General features: G+C 29.2%; 1 protein-coding gene across 1 annotated transcript; it reads left to right on the forward strand.

Annotated features, from left to right (window-relative positions):
- Positions 1–1,433: 1,433 nt before the first annotated feature.
- LOC107170298 (clarin-3) lies at positions 1,434–24,303 on the forward strand. The gene is made up of 5 exons (XM_089228635.1): positions 1,434–1,742; positions 18,769–19,015; positions 22,263–22,451; positions 22,523–22,658; positions 24,086–24,303. Exons 2-5 carry the CDS (start codon positions 18,796–18,798, stop codon positions 24,216–24,218), a joined length of 678 nt encoding a protein of 225 aa, XP_089084761.1. The 5' UTR covers positions 1,434–1,742; positions 18,769–18,795; the 3' UTR covers positions 24,219–24,303.
- The last annotated feature ends 1,239 nt before the right edge of the window (positions 24,304–25,542 follow it).

The raw sequence follows: 25,542 nt of genomic DNA on the forward strand, positions 1-25,542 counted from the left end.
CGCAGAATTCTATGATGTGAATCGATGGATTTAAATTGGAACAAACTTTACGTCATGACTTCTTTTTGGCCTTTTTATGATGACTTTATCGGCATGGTATAATCATGGTATCTCAGACTGCGGAACGACAATTACATAACACAATAATTAGCGTTAATTATTTGCTGTAAATTATACTATTATACAGCTGTATAGATTTTTTTGTACAATTAATGAGTAACAAATTTTAGGTACTTGTTCAGTGTTCAATGATCGATTATACAATAATTAATTAGACACTTAAACGTAATAGTCGTAATATAAAAAAAAAAATAGAAACTGATACCTATAGATTCACCAAATTAAAACAAGTATAAATATATACAAAATTATTTTTAACTTGTACATATTATATTTAAATTTAAATTAATATCTTATAACACTTTATCATAAATGTTTAATATTAACATTGATTAAGTATACTCAATCAGTGAAATTAGTGTGTACCTATTACCTATTGGGTATCGATATACCTATTATATTCATTCTTTGCATTTTTCATAAATATGTAATTTAGAATTTGCACCTAAAGTTTTTAGATAAATAAAGTCAAAATCATATAATTAAGAGTATTTTAGTGTTATTCAAATTATTTTGAACTTGATTTTATTCCACCTACTGACTACAACACATTTTTGTCTGAATGACTTTGAACGAGATACCTATAAGTATCGTATATATCCGATTATTATGTTAATGTAATTATTATATGTTAATGGGCTTGCCTCGGTCACGATTTTAAGAGTGTAAAAAGTAGACAGGTCCGGACTTGGTTGGTTATTTACTAACGGTATACAATGTGGAAATTGTTACCAATAACAAGGCTTCATTAAGACTTAATGATTTTAGCGTGCAAGAATTATGTATATATATGTATGCACTGTAATAAAGTGACTGGTTAAATTGAAATAAAAAAAATGTCGATAAATCGTTCAAAAAAAAAAATTTAGAATTCACTCATATTGTACATTGGAATAATATCGCATCCATAATATATAGCTGCTAATCTGTGCATCGTTTATAAAGCATACATCGCTTGACGCCTCGCGGCAGACGCGCTGAATGGGACACGTCGAATTTATTTTTTGGTTTTGTATAACCGCGAGGTATAGACAATAGTTTCTCTATGATTTCCGCAAGAGGAAACGACATTTATTTTATATATATCCTGCCGTATATCTACTGATGTGGAAAAATAAGAAGAAAAATTCACCGTGCACCGGAGCCGCCTTCGCCCGTACCAGTTATACCTAATATTAAACGGTGTGTAGGTACATCATGTAGTTTTCGGTGTAGATAGGTATTTAGTGTTACCCACAGCATAAAATATAAATAATGTGAGTGGGGAGATGATACCCGGTCGGCACGGAACGAGCGGAACTCGACTACGGACACACCGTCAGTTTATGTTGGACCCGTCGCGATTTGTCCTCGTTTATTCAATTCGCACCGCTGCAGGTTCGTGTACAACAATGTATTTTTCTCATCGAAAATAGTCAAGCCGGTGAATATAATAAAATATTAAAAATAGGTTTTTTTTTTTTTCACTTATCGGTCGATTCCCGTGTGTACTTATATTATAATATACTGTACTTACGCGTGAAAAGTGATTACCGTCGACATTCGGCTGCAGGACAGGCAATTTGTATAATCGCCTCAACGTTTCAATAATAATATTATTATTCTTGCGGAATTCTTATCATGTGAGTACATATATTTTACACATAATATTATTACATCCCATGATTTTATCGTTACATTTTTGAAAAACTTGTAAGTAACTGTATTTAACGAATTATATATATTTAGTAAAGTTATTATAATTATAACATGTTTTAGTTTTACTTACATAAAAGCTGCTGCAGATACCAGTTATATTAAAAATTTTAATTCTCGTTTTTTATTTATGTAAATTGATCCAGTCATGACGGCTTAAAATTATTGTAAAAAATAGTATACATATATTATATGCATAATTATATATATATATATATATATATATCGTTTTTAGTGATAATATTGAAGTAGATTACAATTTACCGATATAATTACAATTAGGTAATATATATTGAGATGGAAGGTTTTAAGGAGCATAATTATTTAAGCATTTGAATATATTCAATAATAATTATACGAAATAACAATAAATCGATCATCGATGTTTAAACCCGATTGCATATATTTTTAATTGGTTAGGTTTTGTCTGCTTTAAAGTCACACAAATTGTTTTCGTTCATTTTATGTAACTCTAAAATTAAAACCTTCTTATAGTTACCCTTATTTTATTAAGTACTTCTAGATGCAAGAGAATGAAATTTGTTTATAGGCCTTATATGTATATATTGTATTCCCCATTGCCCCTAATAATTGCGCTCGTAGTAATTACAATTTTCTATAACTGATTTTATGTCGGTTAGGTTAGGTTAGGTTATGTTTTTTGTGTAATATGTGACATAAAAGTTAAATGTTCAAATATTATTATTATGAGGAATTGTCTTTCTATATGTATATTGTGAAAATTGCAAATTTGTATCAATATATAAAATATAATATATTATTATTATTATTATTATTATATTATATTTGATGTTTTTTCGTAAGGATAAACATTATTCAATTAATGTTTTTTTAAATTTTCATTCAAGATAATTTCAATATGAATTCGTATATAAGCTAAAATGCAGTATTTATCATATATATACGTATACAAATTAATACCTACTTGTTATACAATCATACCTACAATAGTGTTACAACTTATATGAGATAGGATTTATTGATTTATATAAAATCAAAATTATTTAGATCAGTTGAATTAATATACATTTTACAAAAATATTTTTATTTTTTAAATTTATTTGTATCTATGTTAAGTTTTTTTACATAATTTTTTTCAGTATACAAATAATAGTATGCGCGCGCATCACGTCCTATATATACAGCGTTTTTCTCTGCAATTCGCGAACGTTTTTTTTTTTTTTTTAGTTTGTTTACATATACATTTACCTATAACGATAGTACGCACGTATAATATCCACAGAATAATGAACCTTATCGATCGAGTCCGTGTATAATATCTTTACAAGGTTCGCCAATCCATGCAACATAATATACAGTTGGGCAGTCGCGTACCACAAACCCAGTTTTATCTATCGTAATTTATTATTATTATGTATCAGCTAAAATTATCAAACTCGTCGTGTACTTACCTATATTATATACATGTTGCTTATAAAGTATGATAATAATATGAACTTTTGATTGGGTTTCTTCTTTCTTATCGTTTCTATACTCGAAACTTGCGAGGTTTTATATGGTTAAATTTGAGACACTTTTTTTTGTTAATATGTAGTCGAAATTACCTACTTTAAAATAAATTGATGCACCAACTACTAATTTTAGTACTCTCAATGAAATCGTTACGCCAACTGATAATTATTCAACTATTTAGGTACTATATAACCAATTTTTTTTCTAACTTCGATCGATATCTCACTTTTTTTTACCCCTCGGAGTGTTTCTAAGTCGTGTATAACTCGAAAAATACGCATAAGTAGAATTAATTTTTATTGGAGATTAAAGCTAACGAGACTAAACTACGTATTTGACCACACGTCCGCACGTGTACCTATACATGTATAGTGTATACGCACGACGTTGACATAAAAAATTGCGACGGCTAGTGGAGTTGACTTTTTCGCGTATCGTGTGAGTGACGTCATCCTGTAATTGGTACTGTACCGAGGTATACCTTGTACCAAAATAGGATTGACGGGTACCCTCAGGTAATCACGTAATTCATTCGCTTACAATGTAGACATATAGCGACTGCAGCTGTTTATACGAGACACATGATATGATATTATTATAATAAATATTTTAATATTATTATTTCAACAATACGTCGCCTCGGTATTACCACATAATATATTACCTCGCATATTATTTGCGATTTGTTCGCATTTTATATTTATTTATACGATATTATGATATTCGTGATAGGAATCCGCTCGAAGATTCCGCTCCGCGACGATTATCCGCTGCAGCAACGTTTCCCACGATGTAGGTACCTACCTCCTATATATTATATGAATGCGCCTATATATAGGTGAGCATCGTGATCCCGACTTCGGGGTATCGTATATAGGTACCGTGGTAGTGTCATAGTTATGCAATATTGCCGTTCGATCGGATCGTTTCGAGAAAGACGCTTATAAGAAATGAGGGGAAAACGGCTGGATTGCAGCGCAGGCAGTCGCACGCGTTTAATTTTATTATATAAATAATACTATATTGTACGTGCTATGATGATCGTACGGAGCAAAACGTCACGGATACGACCTCGTGGTTATTCGAAACGAAAAGCGAATTTCATTGTTTTAGACCCCGAAGGACGGTGTTTATAGTTCGCTGCAATTCTACGGCACTGACAATTCCATAGCTTTACAAAGATATATTTCATATTCCTGAGCAAAATATTACTATTCGGAGTATTTTAACGTATAAAAATCAAATTTTAGAATAGTAAATAGAGAGTTTTATATTGTTATAAGACTTATAAACTATAAGTATAATTATGCGAGTGGAGTAGTGAACACATATTTTGCACCGTACCCTCTTGTTGTACCAATGAAAATATTAATTATATTTTTAATACCTATATCATTATAAAAATGTTTCATTAATTATAGGTACTAGTCTAAAATTATAATAAGATTGATAGGATTTCTAAGAATCGAAGAAATTCAAAAAAATTTATTGATTGCAACAACGGATTATAATGATAATGTAGGTTTGATTAAAAAAAAGTAAGAAGTTATAACGATAAAAAAATGGTTAAAAGTTTTTAATTTTATATTAACGACTTACAAATGTGTAAGAAAACACATATTTCAAAAACTTTTTTTTGGTTGGAGACAACCGTGTGTGTTCTTCGATAAAATAATTACCCCGTTTACTTACTTAAAACAGTTATTATTATACAATATCTATGGGACTATGTTTTACAACTATATCTCAATATATTATTTTCTTTGAAATCGAAAAAAAAGATTATCGATAATACGTACCTACGCTATGCCTATTGTTATGGTATTATATTATACTACAACTATTATATCATTATTTATTATTATTATGTGGGCGACGATGAGCTTGCTGCTGTAGCGATCGCGCGCTTCTGTACGAAATAATAAGTAATAACGGTTATTAGCGCCAATATTGCAGCTCGACGACATTTTACGGTTTACAACACTGCACCAGTCACAATAATATAGGTAATGTATAGCTATTCAGGTATTCTGCGAGTGTACTACACGGATGCACTTTCGCCTTCGATTTGTAAATTATTCAAAGAGATGCGCGCCGCAGTAATTGTTCGTGTCTATATATAATAATATAATGACGGACTGCTACGAACGTAGTTTCCACGGGCTAATATACCTATAATACCTATACCTAGGTATATTGTACAGGCATCGGTGTCCACTTCTCATATAATTCCGATTTTATAACAGTCATAAGTCTTTGAGACTGAGTTATTGTTGTGTTTAAAATTTAACGGCGCGTACACAATTGCGAACAACTGCAGTTATATATACCTACCGTTTAACCGTTAATTATTTTTATTATATTAGGTGGGTACCTAGATTTTTCCGTTTGAACATTTTAGTTTTGGTTCAAAAACAAAGTTATAAAGTGTATTAAATAGTATACTAGTATAGACTATAAGAGGTACTTTACATTTTTTCAATACATTTTACAATAATATAATATCGAGAATTACCAATGTGGCAATGTGTATGAGTATGATGCGCATCCGTATTCAATAAACAACAATCCGTGTAGGACGCATATGTCTTTGAAATTAAAGGCGTAATGTATTCCATTATTATATTTTAAGTCGCCTGTAGTGGTACATAGGATACAATATATTTACATTCTACATAATATTATTAAAAACTTAACAGTAGCTAGGTAGACGTACACTGGGTAGATACTGGTTGCATTCGAGCTTGACTACGGACGCGAGACGACACTATGACAGGCGACAGTATTGTTGTGTATATACGCTTGATACACAATAGAAACAACCTTGACCGCCGTTGTGTGTATGTATAATAATAACGCCAACAGTCCGTCTCGTGAAGGGTCGCAACTCGTAGTCGTAGTCCGAGTGTATGGACAAAGATTATTATAATTACCAAACAATACATTATTTTTTATCACATAATTTCGTTCTGTTTGCCATGTATGCGGTAAAAAAATTGATCTTTTACATTTTTTCTAATGATTATAACTATAAGAAAATTGGTAATTCAATAAAAAATTGTTGAAGGTAAACGTAACCTGCGTACCTGCGTATCTTTAGTAATTTTACAGGGTATACGCTAAATCAGTAAACTGGTGAACTCGCCGTATACCCGCGTATTCCCTCCAACAGACCACTGCATACAGTAATAATTGTGGAGTTATGAATAATATATGAAGTAAAAATCTCCAAAACTTGTATATACTATAATAATTGATAAAATATATTAACCGTCTTATATAATAGTAGATAATATATATATATTTTTTTTTTTTTATAAATAAATATATTTACAATCTGTAATATAATAAAACAATAAGTAAATAATATATATAATATAATATAATTATTTATTACCTATACATAGTACAAAACAATCTTTCTCGACTTCTTTAAATCATGGCCTCAATTCAAAATTGTTTAGGGCCAGCTCGATAATTGATATTAACACGATAATCATCATAATAAATTATTTTAAGGATAATCTTCGGTAGATAATTGAAAAAATTATCTGAAGGTTACACGAAAAAACAAATCATGCGCCGAGTCGTCGTTATAACGACTACGCGTGATGATTTCATTATCCGCGAGTGATTAAAGTGCACTGAGCAAACCATCAGACGCGTATAGGATTTGGCACAGCATTCTCTGATCTCTAGGGCAAAGTTAATTAGTGCTCGTTCACGTTTTAAAAAATCAGGTTACGACACAAATTGTAGAAAAATGTCGGGACATATAGTCTGTGGATCGCGATTTGTACCAAACCGAGCTCTCGTATTATTATATATAGTAATCGCATTTCGCATTTTGCACGTGTATATTCTAATTTTATTTGGTAAATATTTGTTGAAATTCTTCTTTTCCAAACGACTTGAACGCGATCAATACCACCATCATACCTTGTAACACGATAAAATATAATATATTATGCCTGCTATTGTCTACACTCGTAAACTGCACATTTCTATTATATCATGCCGGTTTATATGGATATTAATATATTATGTGTTTTTATTTCCGACAGTGAGTTTTTTAAATAATATATTTTACTAGAAGTACTTAGGATGATATATCTATCGGGACACTGGTTGCTACATAAAAAAAAAAATAGTGGTCTCTATATAAAAGCATATAATATATAATATATCGTAACTGTAAAACTGGTTATATATTATATTATATGTTAGCATATTATATACATAGTCTGCAGTAGAAAATATTTCGACTCATTTTATAAGATCGATCTATGTATATATATATAGCCATATAAGTACACCCATACAACAGCTGCAGAGTGTCTCGTTCAGCGTTGGGGTTGGCCGAAATTGTTGTTAAGTGCAAGCGGCTGTTGTGATGTAAAAAACACATCGTGTTCGATGTATATTGTACAATAATATACAGTAAAATAATATTATAATATCGTTATATTGTGCAGCAAACCATGCTCCTTTTTCGACGTGCACCTGCCGCAATGACTGCGATCCCTGCAGGTTTTAACCGAAGGGAAAACATATATATATATATATAAAATTTTATAATAATTAAGCTGCAGTAGTATATTATAGTAAGCTGCAACTGCTATTGTAGTACCATATTCCATATTACGTACATTTATATCTATACTTCCATTGACGTTTTACGGATATTAAAATAATAGTAATATGAGAACGGAACTCGATGCATTCTCAGACCATACGTCGGTGCAGTAGCGTGTAAAAAAATACATTTTCATGTGCACGGTTGCTTTTTAAACCGTGGAGTTAATAATGCCTGTATTGTAAACGAAAAAGTCTGGAGTAAAAAAAACACTTGGGTGCCTATATATATAATATATATGTTATAATTTCATGATGTAACAATGTCTGCCTTTCGTCCGATGACGTCCCTATAGTAATATATCCAATATGTAGGATATTTTATTTTCATCCGATCACTAGAGATCTGCACCAAACCGTATCGCACAGCTATACATATATATGCACCTACAATACAGATCTATACATATATATATATCAATAATATCGGTATACAATCAATATGCCATATAATAATGGTCAGATGATCGCAGCGATCGTCAGTCGTCATAATATCTACACTCTTCATATTCCTCTATATAAGGCTGCCACCACCTCTTATATAGCTAGGTATAGCAATAATACAATATATTATTTATTATTATTTTGATACTATGTACTGTAGTAGTGCACGATGACGTTCCCATTTTACATCACACGCACATAATCATCGATAAATGCGTTTATAAAGTAGGTACCGATGGTCGGATTATGCTATGAAGTTTCAGTTATGTATAGTACCGTATGGTCTCCGTCAAGCATAATATAAATATAGAACCTATATACTGCAGACTTACAATACACGACGCGTATTTCGTTCAAATCGACGTGCTCACCGATGCGTTTGATTTTAAAATAAATGTATACTGCAGATTATAGGTATATATAGGTGCATTGTTATAATAAATTAAACTTGACCAGCCATCACAGTGTTCATTGGTTCGCGTTCAAATTCAAAACAATACAATTATCACGACAATACGCGATTTATAATAATATACTATATTACGTTAACGTGTATAGTGACGTTTCAGTGTTAAGTTCCACATCTTAGAGTTTATAAAAGTATCCAAGGCTAGACTATACTAATAGTATTCGTTTTCTATACAATATTAATATATTATAATAGGTTCGTTTTCTATCAATTAGATTTTACATAATATGCTGAAAAATGTGATATTACGTGTGTACCAACTATATAATAATATATTGTATAGACATTCCAGACAATCCTACCGAGATTTAATACATTATAATAGGTACAGGAAGTATATACCTCTGTACGTCACGTCGTATGTATTATTTTTTTTTTTTGCGGATTAGTGGTTATAGCTTAAACGTTACCTATAAAATTACGTTATATAAAACATATATGCATACAATTATTAATGAAATAAACGATAGGTAGTAAGTATATCTCTACTACCAAAGCTTACTTTATTAAAATATTTTAAAATTTCGATTGTTAGACGTAAAGATATATGTATAATATATATATATTAATAATCTTATCTGAGTTTGAGAGAGATTTTGACTATAGTTTATAAGTATATGTGTAGTATATGTTATAGATTTAATTTATATAAACAATATGGTTAGCGTACATATTTATTAATTTTATTATTATAATGTATTATACATGTATACACAAAGATATATTTTGAACTATAAAATAACAAATTTAACAAGTAGGTATATCTACCCACATACCTACCTATAGATATGCCATATGCGCATATGAAATTAACTGTATAAAATAAAATTAATGCTGGAAATAAACTATATTAATCATAACGCATTATACTATATGTAAATTGTAAGTACCTACCTATTAATGATATTTGTGAATTTGTGATTGTTTTTTCAGACAATAGATTTATTCGAGCATTCGAAAATAACGATTATAATAATGATGAATAGGTATTATAGGTACTAATGCATATAATATTAAACTATAGATATATCTAACAAAATAACGGGTTTGACTATGAAAATATTAAATTATAATTTATACTTTATATTACTTTTATTATTAAACCTTACATAAATAAGATACGAAAGCCTTTATATTGAAATCAATTATATATACATACCTATATGTATAATTTAAAAATGTGTGAGTATGTTTAATTAAAAAAGAAAAAAGAAATGTTCCCATGCATGTACTGAATAACGAATAAATACATATATTAGATTCCATTTCAGCTGGAGAATAGTTGATTACAAATAGTACTTACTACTTAATAAACTGTTAAATGCTTTATGGGTATTATAAATTAATTTTATAAAAATCGCATAATAGTGTCCAATCTAGTACATTAAGATTAGATTATAACAAATTTGTCAATACTGTTTGTATACTTTCAAATATATATCTGATATTCTTTTATTAGATGTGTAATGTATGATTAACACATTTTGAATGTTAAAGGCTTAAAATAATAATATACAAATTATAAAGTACAGTAGATTCTCATTATGTCGAATCTCAAAGGGAACAGAGAAAAGTTCGAAATATTGAGTTTTATTAAAAAATTAAAAAATAATAATATAAATTTATGTTGTATAATGTATTTAAATGATAAATAATACCAATATAATGATAATAATAATAATGCCTAAAATACATTATTTGAATACTTAAAGAAAGTACTGAAATTACTGAATAAATATTTTTTTTTTTTAATCTGTATAATATTACTTATTTCTGCCACGATGTCTTCCAAATTAGATAATGCAGAAAAAGCCTTATCTTTCATACCTGTAGTAGTAGTCTCAACAAAATTTCTTAGTGTTTTTAAAGCATGTTAAGCTTGTGGAATTGTAACTTCAAAAATGACTTCCTCCTCATTTTGTGGTTCGTCTTCACTCTCACTGGTATTTTCGATGGTTTCTGATAAAATTTTGTCACAAAATCATAAAATCACAATCGCTATACTGAATGTACTGGACAATAATTATTTGTGAACTCGGTATAACGAAAAACGATTAATTTTATATCGAGTTATCATGAGAAAAACACTATTAAGTGTAATAGTAGTTTCAAGAGGAATTCAAAGTAGTTCGAGATAACGAAAAATTCCAGATAGCGACGTTCGACATACTCATGTTAAGAATCTATACCTACTGTATAGTATTTTTAAAATAAATATATCTTGTTTATCTGCAGGTTTAATAACACCTATGTATATGATATCTGAAATCTTTATTTATAAAATCTATACTGTGTAGCTCATTATATTATTATTATAATAATTTATTTTTACTTTTTATACAATATACACAATATGAATCTGCAGGGACTATATTATATATGCATAAGTTCAGTACCTACTACCTAGTATTACTCGTATATATATATATACTAGTATTATATTATAATTTATAATAAACAGAAACAATAAACTATTCTCTAAGTGGAATATTATATAACATAACGCGTGAAATGATTAAAATGTATAAATCATGATACAGACATATAGTAAAAAAAGTCTTTCATGTGGCATTTTTAAGGTATACTATTTTTCCTGTTAAACCGGCAACAGAGGAGGCTCTGTGTGAACAATATTATTCCTAGATTTTTATGATACTTACAAAATAGAGTTACACTGTATTTGAAAGTTAAGGTTTATTCGATGCGTCATTGCACTCATTTTTGCAGAATGTGAGGATGTGGATTTGCATCCTACCATTGATTTTTTAATATTGTATATTATAAAATCAATGATCCTACTATAATAAATTCCTATACTATAATAAAACCGCTTAATTATTTTTAAATCAACAATCTATTCTTAAAAACAAATGATTTATATGAATATTAAATGTATTCATCTTTGTAAAATTGTTTAATGCGCAAATAATCTATTATGCAGATTGCCGATAGGTATGTATACTATGCACCTATATATATATATATATATATATATATATATATATATATATTTAATTAACATTTTATAACTATACATACTTTTAACATGTATAAATAATTTTAATATACATCGTGTTAGGTATACTATAGAGTTGATTATAAATTTAAATTCAATGGTATTATATATAAGCAGTATAGGTACATACATATACAGACCTACCTACAACTTACCTATCTATAGTAATTACATAATATATATTAGTGGTAGATACACATCCGAGGTTTAAAACCTACAAGTAATTATAGTAACTATCTATGTATTAATACAGTGGAACCTCAGTAATTCTAATTTTCGAGGGCAAAAACTAATTTGAATTCAGAAAAATGTATAAGGAATGTTTTCCATATCGAAAATTAAACGTTTGAGTCATCAAAGTTCCATCACTAATCCACCGTATACTGATATAGTATAGTATAATTATAGGTAATTAATAAATCAAAATTTTTTTTGTTTTATTTAAATAATTATCTAAGTAAAATTTGTACACATATATTAAAATAAACATAAGAGAATAGCAATTTGTTTATTACAGCGGCTTAAAAACTTAGTCAAAGTTAAACGAAAAAATCAATCATTATTACTATTTATATTATATTTATAATTTATATGCTGTATGTACAATACTTAATACAAGTAGTAATAAATATATGTTTTTTAATCACGATAATATTATATATATACGTAGATAATTTGTATTACAAATTAACTAATACCATGCGTCTGTGAAAGTTTGAAAAAAATGGTTTACCGGGAAATAATTTTATTTAAAATTGAATCATGATATTGAGAGGCAATAGCGTCAAACTTGTAAATAAAAATAAGTGAACCCCTGCGGGTTCCTACCCATAATAAATAGACAATAGTCGACATTACGACACATTATCCATTTAAAACTATTATCATGTTATGACTGGTATTTGTGCGCGTGATAATGGTGTTGAACGGAGACTTTAACGCCTGCGATTTTTTCTTTATAATTTATATTAAGGTATTTACATTTAGGTACCTACTCGAAGCAATAAATACATCGCGGCATCGCGAGTTGGTTGTCGACTCTTGATCGTATTCGACCTACTTAATGCATTTATTTATATAAAACCTACAGTTTTACGCATTGTGTACAAAATCGTTTTTGTTTAGTACCTATGTTTTTCGTTTTTCTTTTTTTTTCTTCATACGATCTTATCGAATCATCTCTCCGATCACGCCGTAAGCCAGTTTAGTCGGCCAAACCCATGGTCCGGAGAGCGGTCCAATGACCCTACTCACGTGGGCATCAAATTTAATATGCAAGACATGAACTCGTGCACTATTTAATATTATATATTTTATATACGAAATTATAATACGACTGCATGTAGTGACCAATATACAATGTAATATAACATATAATATACACGCATGTATCAACAAAAAATAAATAATTCAAAAATCTGTGAAGATAATTATTAAACTTAAACAATTATGCATATTAATATACATACGTTATGTCCTATATGTATTATAAAACATTATATAATACGCATATAGATTATTATTTCTGTAGGCATAGGTATATTTTCATACTTGATTTTGTCATTTTAATATTAGCACGCATATATTTCATATTTGAGTAACCTTGACCCAATTTTGTCGGAATAATTAGCGTTTATATGCATAGGGAAAGTGAAAATTCGGTGCACCTACCGATATTATATTTATATTAAAATAATTTGATATTTTGATCGCAATCATTGTGTCGTGGTATTATTGGTAAAATGGTGTTGATATTGCACACGTGAAAGCCAATAATAATAACATGTATAATGTATATATAACCGTATATTCCGTATACTTTCATATAATAATCATACACTACAGTAATCATTGGAGCATGTCAATAATTCCCCTCGATCTCCAGCTGCACGCGCTTCTATTTATATTTAGGACTATATATATATTATATATAGGTGTTGTGTAAAATAATCTAAAAAAATAAAATATTAATATATCAATAGGTTTCGACAAAGTTTTTTTTATAAAAATGTTTCTGTAATTATATATTTTAAATTAATATGACGTACTTACGTGTATTTTGTTATTTATTACAAAATTCTCAGCAAAATGTAATTATTAAGATAGTATAGTGATATATTGGAACTACGGCAATATACGATAGGTACGTGTGTTGTATATTTATGACATCCGGATCAAATCGATAAAAAATATAATAATCATCTATATTATTTAGTGAAATGCATACGGTAAAATATGAATTTTTCAGAATCCAAACAGTGTGGTCTTGGTAAAAATTTCAAATAACCGCGAATAATAAATATAATATAATACAATCCGTATAACATAACAGTAATGTATACTATTATTTTTTTCCGATACCACTTTTTACAAATTTGTATATTATGTTTATTTTTTTTAAAAATGTCTAATAATAATAACACGAACGAATAATGACTTGAACACGGTTAACGATTCCTTTCGTGTACATACCCGACTACTCTTATTATTATATCACATAGAACATATATGGATTATATAGGTATATTCTAGATTACCTATAAGTTCTTTGTAAACATGTTAAAATATAACATTGAGGACATTTCAGCCTTCGCTATGGTCAGGTCACTGTGTTAATTACTTTTCGGGCCATGGCTAATTTTCTAGTAGTTATATATTATTATTGTGTAGGTACATCCGCCGCAGCTCAATTCGATTAACAACAAAACAAGGACTTGAGTTAATTATTTGGTAATAATTTCGTATAGGAAAGCAATGAAAATATTAAGTTTAATAAGTACTGTATAAATGGTATTAAAGTTATATTATATTATTCACATAATAAATCTATATTGTAAATTACTTTGCATTTAGGTAATGCAAAAATATGATTAAAAAATCATTATTTGTACCTATACTTACACATAAATTAGGTAAGGAAAAATAGCCATCTGAAAGCTGAAATTTTAAATTAAACATAATTATGTGCTTTGAACCATATAAGTGACTCAATATAAGTACCTATCTAGGTAATAGGTTTACTTGTAAACGGTTTTTAATGTTTGATTGAAAAAGCAGAAATAATAAATTGAAAGAATCATAATTTATAATATGATAATAAGAAGTATACAACGTACCTATATTATTTAGGTAGGTATGGACTTGACTTAAAATTTAATTGTATAGCATATCCATTTTATATATATATAAATATGCACTATATGCACTGAAAAAAGGCTGATATGAAATAAAAATAAGTAAACTCATGTCTTATCAAACAAAGGAAAGGGTTTGATGTGCCACTTTTTATAGTCCAATTTTTTAATCGTTATTCCTGTGAAACTATTAAGTACCTTATTATTTCTTATTTATGTACATATATCAGTACTTAACCCAGTTTTTGCGGGTTCAAAATTACGATCTACCCACGCAGATGATTTTGTAATATTATACACGATGAAAGCATCAATATATACGTTTGAGTATTCTTACAGAAAGGCTTCAGAAACCTCATACCTACATCATAAATAAAATAAAAAATATTATATACTTATTATATATTATATACTATAATATATTATATACTTTGTCAAAGCCGTAGTTTGAAAATCTGCACAGTGGTTTATAATATTTAGGTAGGTATATACCTATATCTATAATAGTAATATTATGTGTGAAATATGAGAGCTCCTGACACATAATACGCATAGTCGAAATAATAATACGAAAATGTCTTGAGAACTTTTTGGAGGTTATTTATTTATAATTTTACTCTAACGTGTTGAAACATTTTAATAACAATAAACGAAAAAAATAATTTTACTAGGTATATATTATAACATGTAGCTGGTAGGTATATAGACATATAGTATAATATATAATAACTATAAATATACATTAAGCGGATACTTTTAAATTGTATATGGATTTTGTATTAAATTATGGAAATTCCGCAGTTGAACAAAATTAATAAATATCAAATAAATAAGTATATTATACTTAAGTAGGGTTTTGCGCAATGAAACTGCAACATGTATTTTTGTTGTAAAATGTTTAATAATAAATCTTTTTAAATCAGTATTATTTTAATGCACTTGGCGGGTAAAAAAAATAAATAATAATGTTCTTTTCGAGATATTAAAATTAAAATTAAAAATATCAAATACCATCCTTTAAAATGTACGTTAATAATAATACACAATTCTTCTATAAATACAATTGGAATAATTTATTTTCTTTCGTTAATTATACGTCTTCATCATTATTTAAATTTTAAACGTATTAAAACGTTATAAATGTTATTTTATAAGCTAGCGTTTAGTCTGGTTTGTATAATTAAATCATTCTTTTGTGAAAATAAAATACAATTTTTTTAAAACGTTTTTTAAATTTTATAATGTGCGTCTTGAAGGTAGATAATATATTATTATAATTTTTTATTATTATTTTATAATAATAAGGTTTGATCGAATAAAAATTATTGTAATAAATCATGCACCCTATTGTAGAGAAAAAATATAACCGTTCTTCATCGTGCACTTGTGTAGGAATATAATTCATAAATAAACATAAATACAAACGGAGTGTACAAGGTCAATGGATATATACTACATTAGGTGTCAAGACCAAACCTGCATCCATTAGTCAAGTGCTACTTAATAACTGGACCATTTATATAGTTTGTTTGTGCAGCACGTGAATGTATTTTTTCTCCGGATTTTATAATTTGCTTTAATAATTAGTACAGAGGGCGGGCGTCCTCGTGATGAAGCCGAGGGGGGAGGGAAATTACTTAGTAGGTAACTTTATAGGTACCTACTGCCTACCAATACTATATAGGTTCTCAACTAATTTGATATATGTTGATTTCCGCTCTATTATACTGACATTTAACATATTATTTTATTTAAGTTAATTACAGCAAAAGTATTAAGAAAGTTAGTTTATTTATATAGGTATACTTCTATATAGGTATATACTCTAAATATCAGAATACACTTTTGAATTCTTGACATTTTCTCGGTTCTCTGATGGTTCTTACAAAAAAACAACAATTTAACCTGGAGATACAAACCTTACAAAATAATAAATGTATAAAATACTCAAAGTGTTGTTTTCACATTTTTAAGGAATAATTCGTGGCTAGAAAGTAGAAACATTTGATCATTTTTCATTACCTTAGTAACCACGAAACTTGATTAAGTGTCGTATTTGAGACTAAATAACAATTTAAAACGAGTGGAGAAATAGAAAATCAATTAAAAAACGATTAATAATCATCGGATTTCAATCAACGTATATAGGTAGATCGGAACAATCTGCACTACTTCTGCCTATGTCTTTGCGAGGATAACTGGCAACAATTTAATATCATACCTTGAATTTGTTTTGGATTTAAAAATATATAATTTATAAATAAATAAAAATATTTATTGGAAAAAAACGTTGGACCCTTATGCCTGATATTATACATATCAGCTGATACCTTATTGATAATAGTTGATAATTATCAGTGTAATAATATTATCTCAGATCTCAATACTAAGCAAATATCGAGCAATTTGTGTGAATTTCAATATCTACAACCTACCGTGTTATTTTATGTCCATATATGTAAAGATGACCGAATTTATTTATTTTAACTGACGACAGATAAGTGCTTATGACGTTTTTTCGTTCAATTTGTCGTACAGTGAAAGTCACCAAGGAGCGAAATCGTTTTTCCACGCTGCACCGGACGTTTAATTGGTTTCTGTGACTTCCTCGGTCTTCAAATAGTAATAATATATACATGGTCGATTTCTACCACGGGATGTCTGTTTTTTTTTTCGCGAAGTATTCGCAAATTGTATAGATTATACATTTATACTCGGCATACGTACTTAAATAGATGCGTACGTCATTTAAATACATTTTGATTTTTTGCTTTTTCTCAACCTCTTTTACGCATCACCAAAAACATTTTTAATGAACACTGCTGCATAATGCAGACGCCATATAGACATATATATATATTGTATATTATACAGTTGCACGTGCTGAAATGTATAATGGGATGAGATGCACTAAAATGTTATAATTATATTCACGTAGGTAGGTACGTATAGGTATATATCGTTTATTGTCATTTGTCTAGAGGAAATTAAAATGACTAAGCGTCTTATTGACGTTGAACTTCGAACAATACACGATATTTTTGTCTATAACACAGGTGCAATATACATATAATGTATAATAATTACATAGAAGGCGTCTAATTACAAATTTGTCGTTCAAAATCGGTGTAAAATTATCCTCATATTATCATAGACCGGTAAAATATGAACCATTGTCAATGATGGAGTCGCAAACATCCCGGTTTGAGAGATCGATTTTCTACTATAATGAATGTAGGTATACATCATGAAATCGGCTAGACGTTTATTATATAATGAGTTATCACAGATAATACCGTGGCGGTTGTATTGTATTTTATTCGTCAACGATTTAAACGTGTATACTCGGCTAATACCTAATTTAATTTGTGAATAGGTAGGTAGGTATTTTAATTTTCTGTTATAATAATATAATATATTATAATAGGTACCTACTATAAGCTCATATTGTGTGTATATATTATATCGGTCAATTCGACCTGGAAATGTGTTCTATATATACAATATTGAATATGGCATATATTATATAGAGTATGCGTGTATAGGTACCACACTCCAGGTACAAGGTTTGATGTTGGTGCGCATAAATATATATTATAATTTACTACTTACGTAGGTTTTTGATCGCAGTGGAAGTCGACCGTGCGTATATATTACTATGTTTATAATGTAGATTAATTTATTACACCTGACTTGTGATATATTATCAATCTATTAAATACTATTTACTAAAATGTGTGTGTTATGCTGTTGATTCGCAGGTGAATGGTTTGGCGTCGCTGCGAACGATGAACTTGAACAAGCGTCGGCTGATATTCTGCACGTTTATTTACTCGTGCGCCGCCATCGGTCTCATTGGCGCTGGCCTGGGCTCCAAACGATGGGTCGTGGCGTCGGCTCGGCGCACATCCAATACCACAGAGTCTGTGGGCCAAGTAAACTTAGGGCTGTTCTACGGCGATAAGTACTTAAATATCGGCTATGGACTACGGACGTACAGCGTCGATGGTAAGCAGTGACGGACGCGGGAAAAAGTTTCCGGGGGGGGGGGGGGGGGGGGGGTTGAAAATCAGTTATTTAAAAGTAAAACATTTTTATTTTGCTTTAGCCCACTGTTTTTCACAAACACAATGTAATGTAGGGCATACGTTGGACGTATATATATAGAACATTTTCGCATAGCTATTGTTATAAAAATAATATTAATTATTAAAATGTAATCATCTAAATTTGATTAGATCGTTATATCTATCATTGTTTATATATTCACGAAAAAAATAACAAAATGTTATTAAAATAATATTATTTTATCTTAATTAGACTAGATTCATTAAAATTAGCAAAAAAAAATAAATATTTTTGAATTTTAAATTTTAAACATAACCTATACCTAGGTATTTAAAATGTAAATATTTGTATAGTCGTATCATGTTTTTGGTGTATCACACTCGTTTATGTCCACAAATGAAAAATAAAAATTGATACTATAGTTAAACGTATATAAAAAAAATTATGAAAATTATAGGGATATTAAATAATTTTAGATGTAGGTACCTGCCTACTTATGTTAAGTTAAAATGTTAAATACTCATAAAGAATATCTTGAAATAAGTTATTACGCTATGAATTATTTAATTCGAAAAAATATTTATTTTTTAATTAGATTCGCAAATTTTTTATTTAGCATTGTTCCAAAAAAAAAAATGTTTTGTTTAAAATTTACAATTTTCAGTATTAAAAAATAAACTATATTTTAAATGGTATACGATACTTGTTGCGCAACCGTCTATAAATTATATAAAAAAATCTGTCAAGTCACTCTGTAACACCTTTTAAAATTTTATATTATATTATATTATATATATATATAATATATATTGTATTCTGAACAATTAACAAGTTTCGAAATATACGAGTTGTCTATATATAATGTCTAGTTGTATAGTATGTGCCTATTAACTTGGGACATATTCGCGTACCTACTACCTAATAGTAATATAATGTCATATTATATACTTACAACCTGTAGGCGGCCATATGGGCAGATGTATATAGATACATATTTGTGTGTAGACATCTATACATACTTCAGCACTTGTTTTACTCGTGTGTAAAAAAAAAGCAAATTTCATTGTGAAGGCTTAAAAATTATCTAACGAAAGTAGAACAACTATATAAAACCTATATAGTTCTCTCGCATTGGCGTATATAGCCTTTCGCATAGCCCACGCACAACACACGAATTCGAGATCCATAATTAGACATGCGAGATTGCAGGTGCTTCACGAATGAATGAAGCCCGTAAGATTTGTAGGTACGTTTCACTCTAAACGCTCACGCACTCGTTCCACAATGAATTCCGTGCAAATGTCCTGACACCTAGTGGATACACGATTACACGGGTTGAGAGAGTTTATATGCTACCAAATCATTGTGTGTATATACCTAAGTATAATGTATAATAAGTACATATACGAGTATAGGTATTATGCGCTTACATCCATTAGACAACAATTACCTGGCTACAACAGCCGTCTCACGAAAGTCGGCAAGTCAATTAGGAACTAGAGAATGCGTCTGGACGATTCTATGCATAAAAAGGTAAAAACTGTACGGTTTTTAATGTTTTTGAGCTATTCTCGTGTATACGTATACATGATGATAATGCACGATTTATGAATGTGCGTGATGTATAGAAATACATAATATATGGTTACAAGTTACAACTTAGCTATATGATATTACACGGCGTATTTCAATAAATTGTATAATAGTGAATTAATAACTATATATAGAGATATTAAATTGCTAATAGGTATATTTGAATAGGTTCCAAATAATAATGTGTTAGTGTTAGAATGATGCTATTGCAGCTCGCAGGTATTATAAATAACTATATAATAAGACATTGGAACCTACTTTTAAAGGTAACTTATAAATACATAGTTGCTACCCATTTATCGTATAGTACCTATCTTCCTAAAACATTTTGTATTAGGATTATTAGTATTATACAAAATTGATCAGCGAACTCATCTTACCATGTTCGCAATTTGGTTCACGTTAAAAAAAAAGGTATTTTATTTAGGTGAGCTGAATTGGTTTCCGTTTGTGTTTAGTGTTGTCATTTAACCAATATTAATATTAAAAATATATTATACATTAATATATTGTAACTATTTAAAGATTATTATTGCAATATTAAATCATACATGAAAAACTGTATGATGGTCGATGGACTACGTTAATGGGACACTTACATAATTAAAATATTTGAAGAAAATTTGCTTCAGACTATATTATTACGATTCCAGCATTCCATTTTAAATTGAGTTTATTAATTATTATTATTATTTGTTATTACTAACAAGCTCACAGTCATATAAGCCTGTAAAAATTGGAAGAGGTACTCGGTGACAATTTTATTGTGAAAGTCGAGAGCTAACTCGAGCGCACCCAGACAGTTAAAAATATCGATTTGTTGTTCGTTATAGTTAAAAAAAAATAAATATTTGTGGGGACTCAAAACTTGAAATTACTGCGCTTTTATTATTTATTATAAAAATTTACGCTTTCAAAATATTTAAATAGTTTTAAACTATTTGTACTATGGAACCTATTCAAAATCGATCTACGGTACGTCGGTTGTCGGTTTATTGACTTAAAAGTTTATAATAACAATAACATAACATGATAATATGATGTATAATTGCATAATTTTATAAAATTAGTAATTAGGTGGGTCGTACTATAATATATAATGAATTTGTTTTAGACAAAAATTAGTTTAATCTATAGGTACCGTTTACCTATCATAATAAAAAATAATTATCTCTTAAAGAAACATAAATAATATTATATAAGTAATAAATTATTACTTAGGAAAATACTCTATAATATATATTATATATCAGATCATATAACCCCTCAGAATCATTTTTCATATTATGCATTGAATAATTATTTATCAAAATCAATACGCATCTATTGACGATTTCAGTGGCCTAATATAGGTACTCGATGTCATGAATATGAGAGACACTCGACAACAAATATACAACTGAGCGACTTTACGGTTTTTTTTGTTTTTTAATTGCCATCACTTAATCACGAATAATACGGATGTTAAACTGTTAAAATAATAGAAACTAACGCACAACCAATGCAGTTATACGCCTATACTAAAATACATTTTTAATTAAATATATAAATCACCTAGTATTCATCTAATTATGAATTATTTAATGTTTAATAGTGATCGAAATGATGAAAATGGATCCGGATATCATGGTGTACAGCTTATGGGCATTGACCGTTATCGGGGTATTTGCCGGACTCATAATGGCCGTGGCTGCAGCAGTGTTCGCAGTCATAAATTCAGCCATCACTCCTATATCTGCGCTAGCTGGCATACCCGGTCTTTACTTTTGGAACATCAGTGCAAGTAAATTACCTCCCCTCTACCGTTATGGAGTTTTGTCTTTTCTGACGGTTTTTGCATTTATTTTTTTTCAGTGTTTTTTCAACTGTTAGCAGGCAGCTTATGGGTGGGCCAATATTTCCAGAGACTGCAGTACAATGTAATGAATAAAGACGACCGACGAAATAAATGGACGTCAGAAGGAAACGCTTCACTGGGACTCTCATTCTGGTGTGTTCCATTGCTTTTTCATTTTTCTATTTTAACTGCGCTACAATAATTATTCTCGACAATTAGGTGGGGTGGTAGCCGGTAGGTTATGAGTAATGATATTTATAACAAAAATATGAGTTTACAAAAATGCAATACCTATAATAAAGACGAGATTCGTTGTCGTCGTCCGCAGCAGTCACAAGTACAAATTACAACTGTACAAGCACTGCAGCCGCATCGATTGAGTACCACCCACGCTTTTCCTTTTATTCGCCATAACCACCTACAAGACACAAAAAGCGCGACTCCGTCGACTTTTTCACCTTTCGAGATCACGAGGTTACTCTTAGAGGCAAAGGCTTCTCTGTTCTGTCTCTTTTTTACCACGTCTATAATAATTCCTAAGAATACTATATATCTATAGTCTCACAATGACACAGTTCACCTTCTTATTTGTTGTTGTTTAAATGTAATTCATTTTATTTGCAACGACAACGTTCCACGATCATTGTCCGTTTAATTCATTTTTGGATAGTATTGTGTTCATTTTACAATCATTCCGATTGCGAAATAAACTGTACATTATTCAACCTTGTCTGGCCATCCGCGTCTCTAGTACGTTCTGTCTAATTTCTAAGTTGAATTAAAGAAAAGATATAAATTTCGTTTGTACCTCTGCTCATCCATAGCATACCAACGACCAACACTACTTGAGCGGGATAACTATATGATCATTATGACACAATTCACAGAGATCACACTTCATGCCATCATCCTACCTATGCTTGAAGAAAGATTATAAAAGAATAATGTATTTTGTTACTGGGAGGAGAGTAAAAGAGAAAAATGATAAGTATTGAAAAGTTAAAAATGGGCAACACATAGTTTGCAGGCGTTGGGGTGATCACTTAATGTAGATAGTTCTATATGAGACGGAGAACATCACATTTTATGGAATAGTTGTGGCCCAATAACCTAACCTGTATAGAAATGAGAATTAAAATCAGGAAAGTAAGGTGTGACACAATTTGACTGGGTTGTAATAAAAATATATCATAACCTCTTTTCAACAAATTATTCTTATGTGTCATTTAGTTTTCGTTAAAAGATCCTATAAGTAATTTTGGGAAGTGTATCATGAAAATGGCTGCTCACAATCAGTACCTAGTCAACAAGAATAATTAAAAATCATAGGAACATACCTAACTTGAAGTATACAAAAGGAATATACATACCATTAAACCACTTAATTTACATTATTAGTAAAGCAACCAAGTTTTCTAGTTTATGCCAAAATATGAATATGGGGAATATGGCTGTTCAAAATGAATATTTAGGAATTTAATAGTTAATACTTGAAATTTAAAACTACTGTAGTAACTTTCAACATTAACTAAGAGTCAAGCTTTAGTTAAAAACTCTAAAATAATATTTTGATTGTTCAGGTTTATAATTCTTGCATCCATTTTGCACATGCTGAATATTTTCATTGTGTTCTGGGCAACCAGTAATCGCTCAAGAAAGTCACCATCGCCAATCATTGAAGAAAAAACCAACGGAGCAATCATGCTGTATTAAAATTTAACACTGTATAATTGCCATCAATTTCAATAATAATTTATAAATGTATTTAAATGTAAATAAATTGTCTTTTTTATACTGACATATTTTTTTTAAAGTTAAGTTATTAGAATTTAGTACTTAGTCAACTCCAGATATGTTATCAGTTTACACTCTGAAAGAATTGTAATTACAAACATATTCTAGGTGGATTAAATATAGTGGTCAATGAAATGTTTGCCATTGCATTTTGTTAATTTTACCCAAACTACAAACAGTAGATTAAAACAAATTGATTCTACCTTGGAACCATCCCAATTAAATTTTTTTATATAATATAATATATATATATATATAAGGTTTAGAAGTTTAGATATTATACAGTCTATAATATAGATGGTATAATCAGAACTTTAAGGACTTATTAAATTTTTAGTTACATACTTTTATAATATAATGTACTACATGCATTAGTCCATTGTTTTTAAATCAATAACTCATGAAGTCATGACTCATAAAGTTTAGATTTATATTTGTTAAAAAGTTTGAAACATAATATTTATATGCAGCAAAAATTAATGAGGGGCGTAATAGCCGGGCAGATTTAGGCGTCGGTCGCGACATGCATCGTTGCCGGTTCGAATCCAGTCATGGGTGGCATCACTTTCTGGGGGCAGTTCACACTGTCTGAAGTGAGAAGCCGCCGGCCACCCCTCCCCCCACCGGCATGGCAGAAACCTACGAGTGTTCACTAGAAATTCTGTCAAAAACACACACACACACACACATGAACCAAAAACCTACCCAACTTTAAAAACTCTACACCCAATGGCCTATGTTTCCGAGGGTCAACTAAATAAAAAAAATAATGAAATAGTTCAAAAATATTCTAAAATAAAAATCATTTGATTGTTATTTATTTTTTTAGTCATAATTCAAAAACGTATAATTATAAGCAAAATAATAATAATAAAAATAATGAAAATTTCTTAAATATTTTATTATTTGATATTTTGTTAAATTAAATGTACAATAATATGTTGTGTCATATTTTAAGGAGTAAAAATAGTATTTCTGAAGTTTGGTTAGTCTGTGACTGTTGTCTTATATACGCTGAATAATCTTTCAACATATACACATGTAATAGGAGATTATTTGAGGTCTGTGGCTATACTGGTTGGCATCCCAATAATATTATCATAATAATAATTGTAAAAATAATAGACATGATGCAATGACATGTAGCTAGATTTTATGAATTATGATTTATGATTAATAACAATTTATTTATCACAGAAAATTACAGAATTTATGACTAAAAATTTAAACTAAACTAAAACCT

The sequence above is a fragment of the Diuraphis noxia genome, unplaced genomic scaffold, assembly GCF_037042655.1.
Source record: "Diuraphis noxia isolate RWA-SAM2 unplaced genomic scaffold, SU_Dnox_SAM2 contig0005, whole genome shotgun sequence".
Taxonomy (NCBI): Eukaryota; Metazoa; Arthropoda; class Insecta; order Hemiptera; family Aphididae; genus Diuraphis; species Diuraphis noxia.

Excerpts from the sequence above, each read along its gene's own strand:
- LOC107170298 (XM_089228635.1), top strand. The coding sequence starts at position 18,796 with ATGAACTTGAACAAGCGTCGGCTGATATTCTGCACGTTTATTTACTCG. Across the intron at positions 19,016-22,262 it reads ACGGACGTACAGCGTCGATG|TGATCGAAATGATGAAAATG; the intron begins GTAAGCAGTGAC and ends AATGTTTAATAG. Across the intron at positions 22,659-24,085 it reads TCACTGGGACTCTCATTCTG|GTTTATAATTCTTGCATCCA; the intron begins GTGTGTTCCATT and ends TTGATTGTTCAG.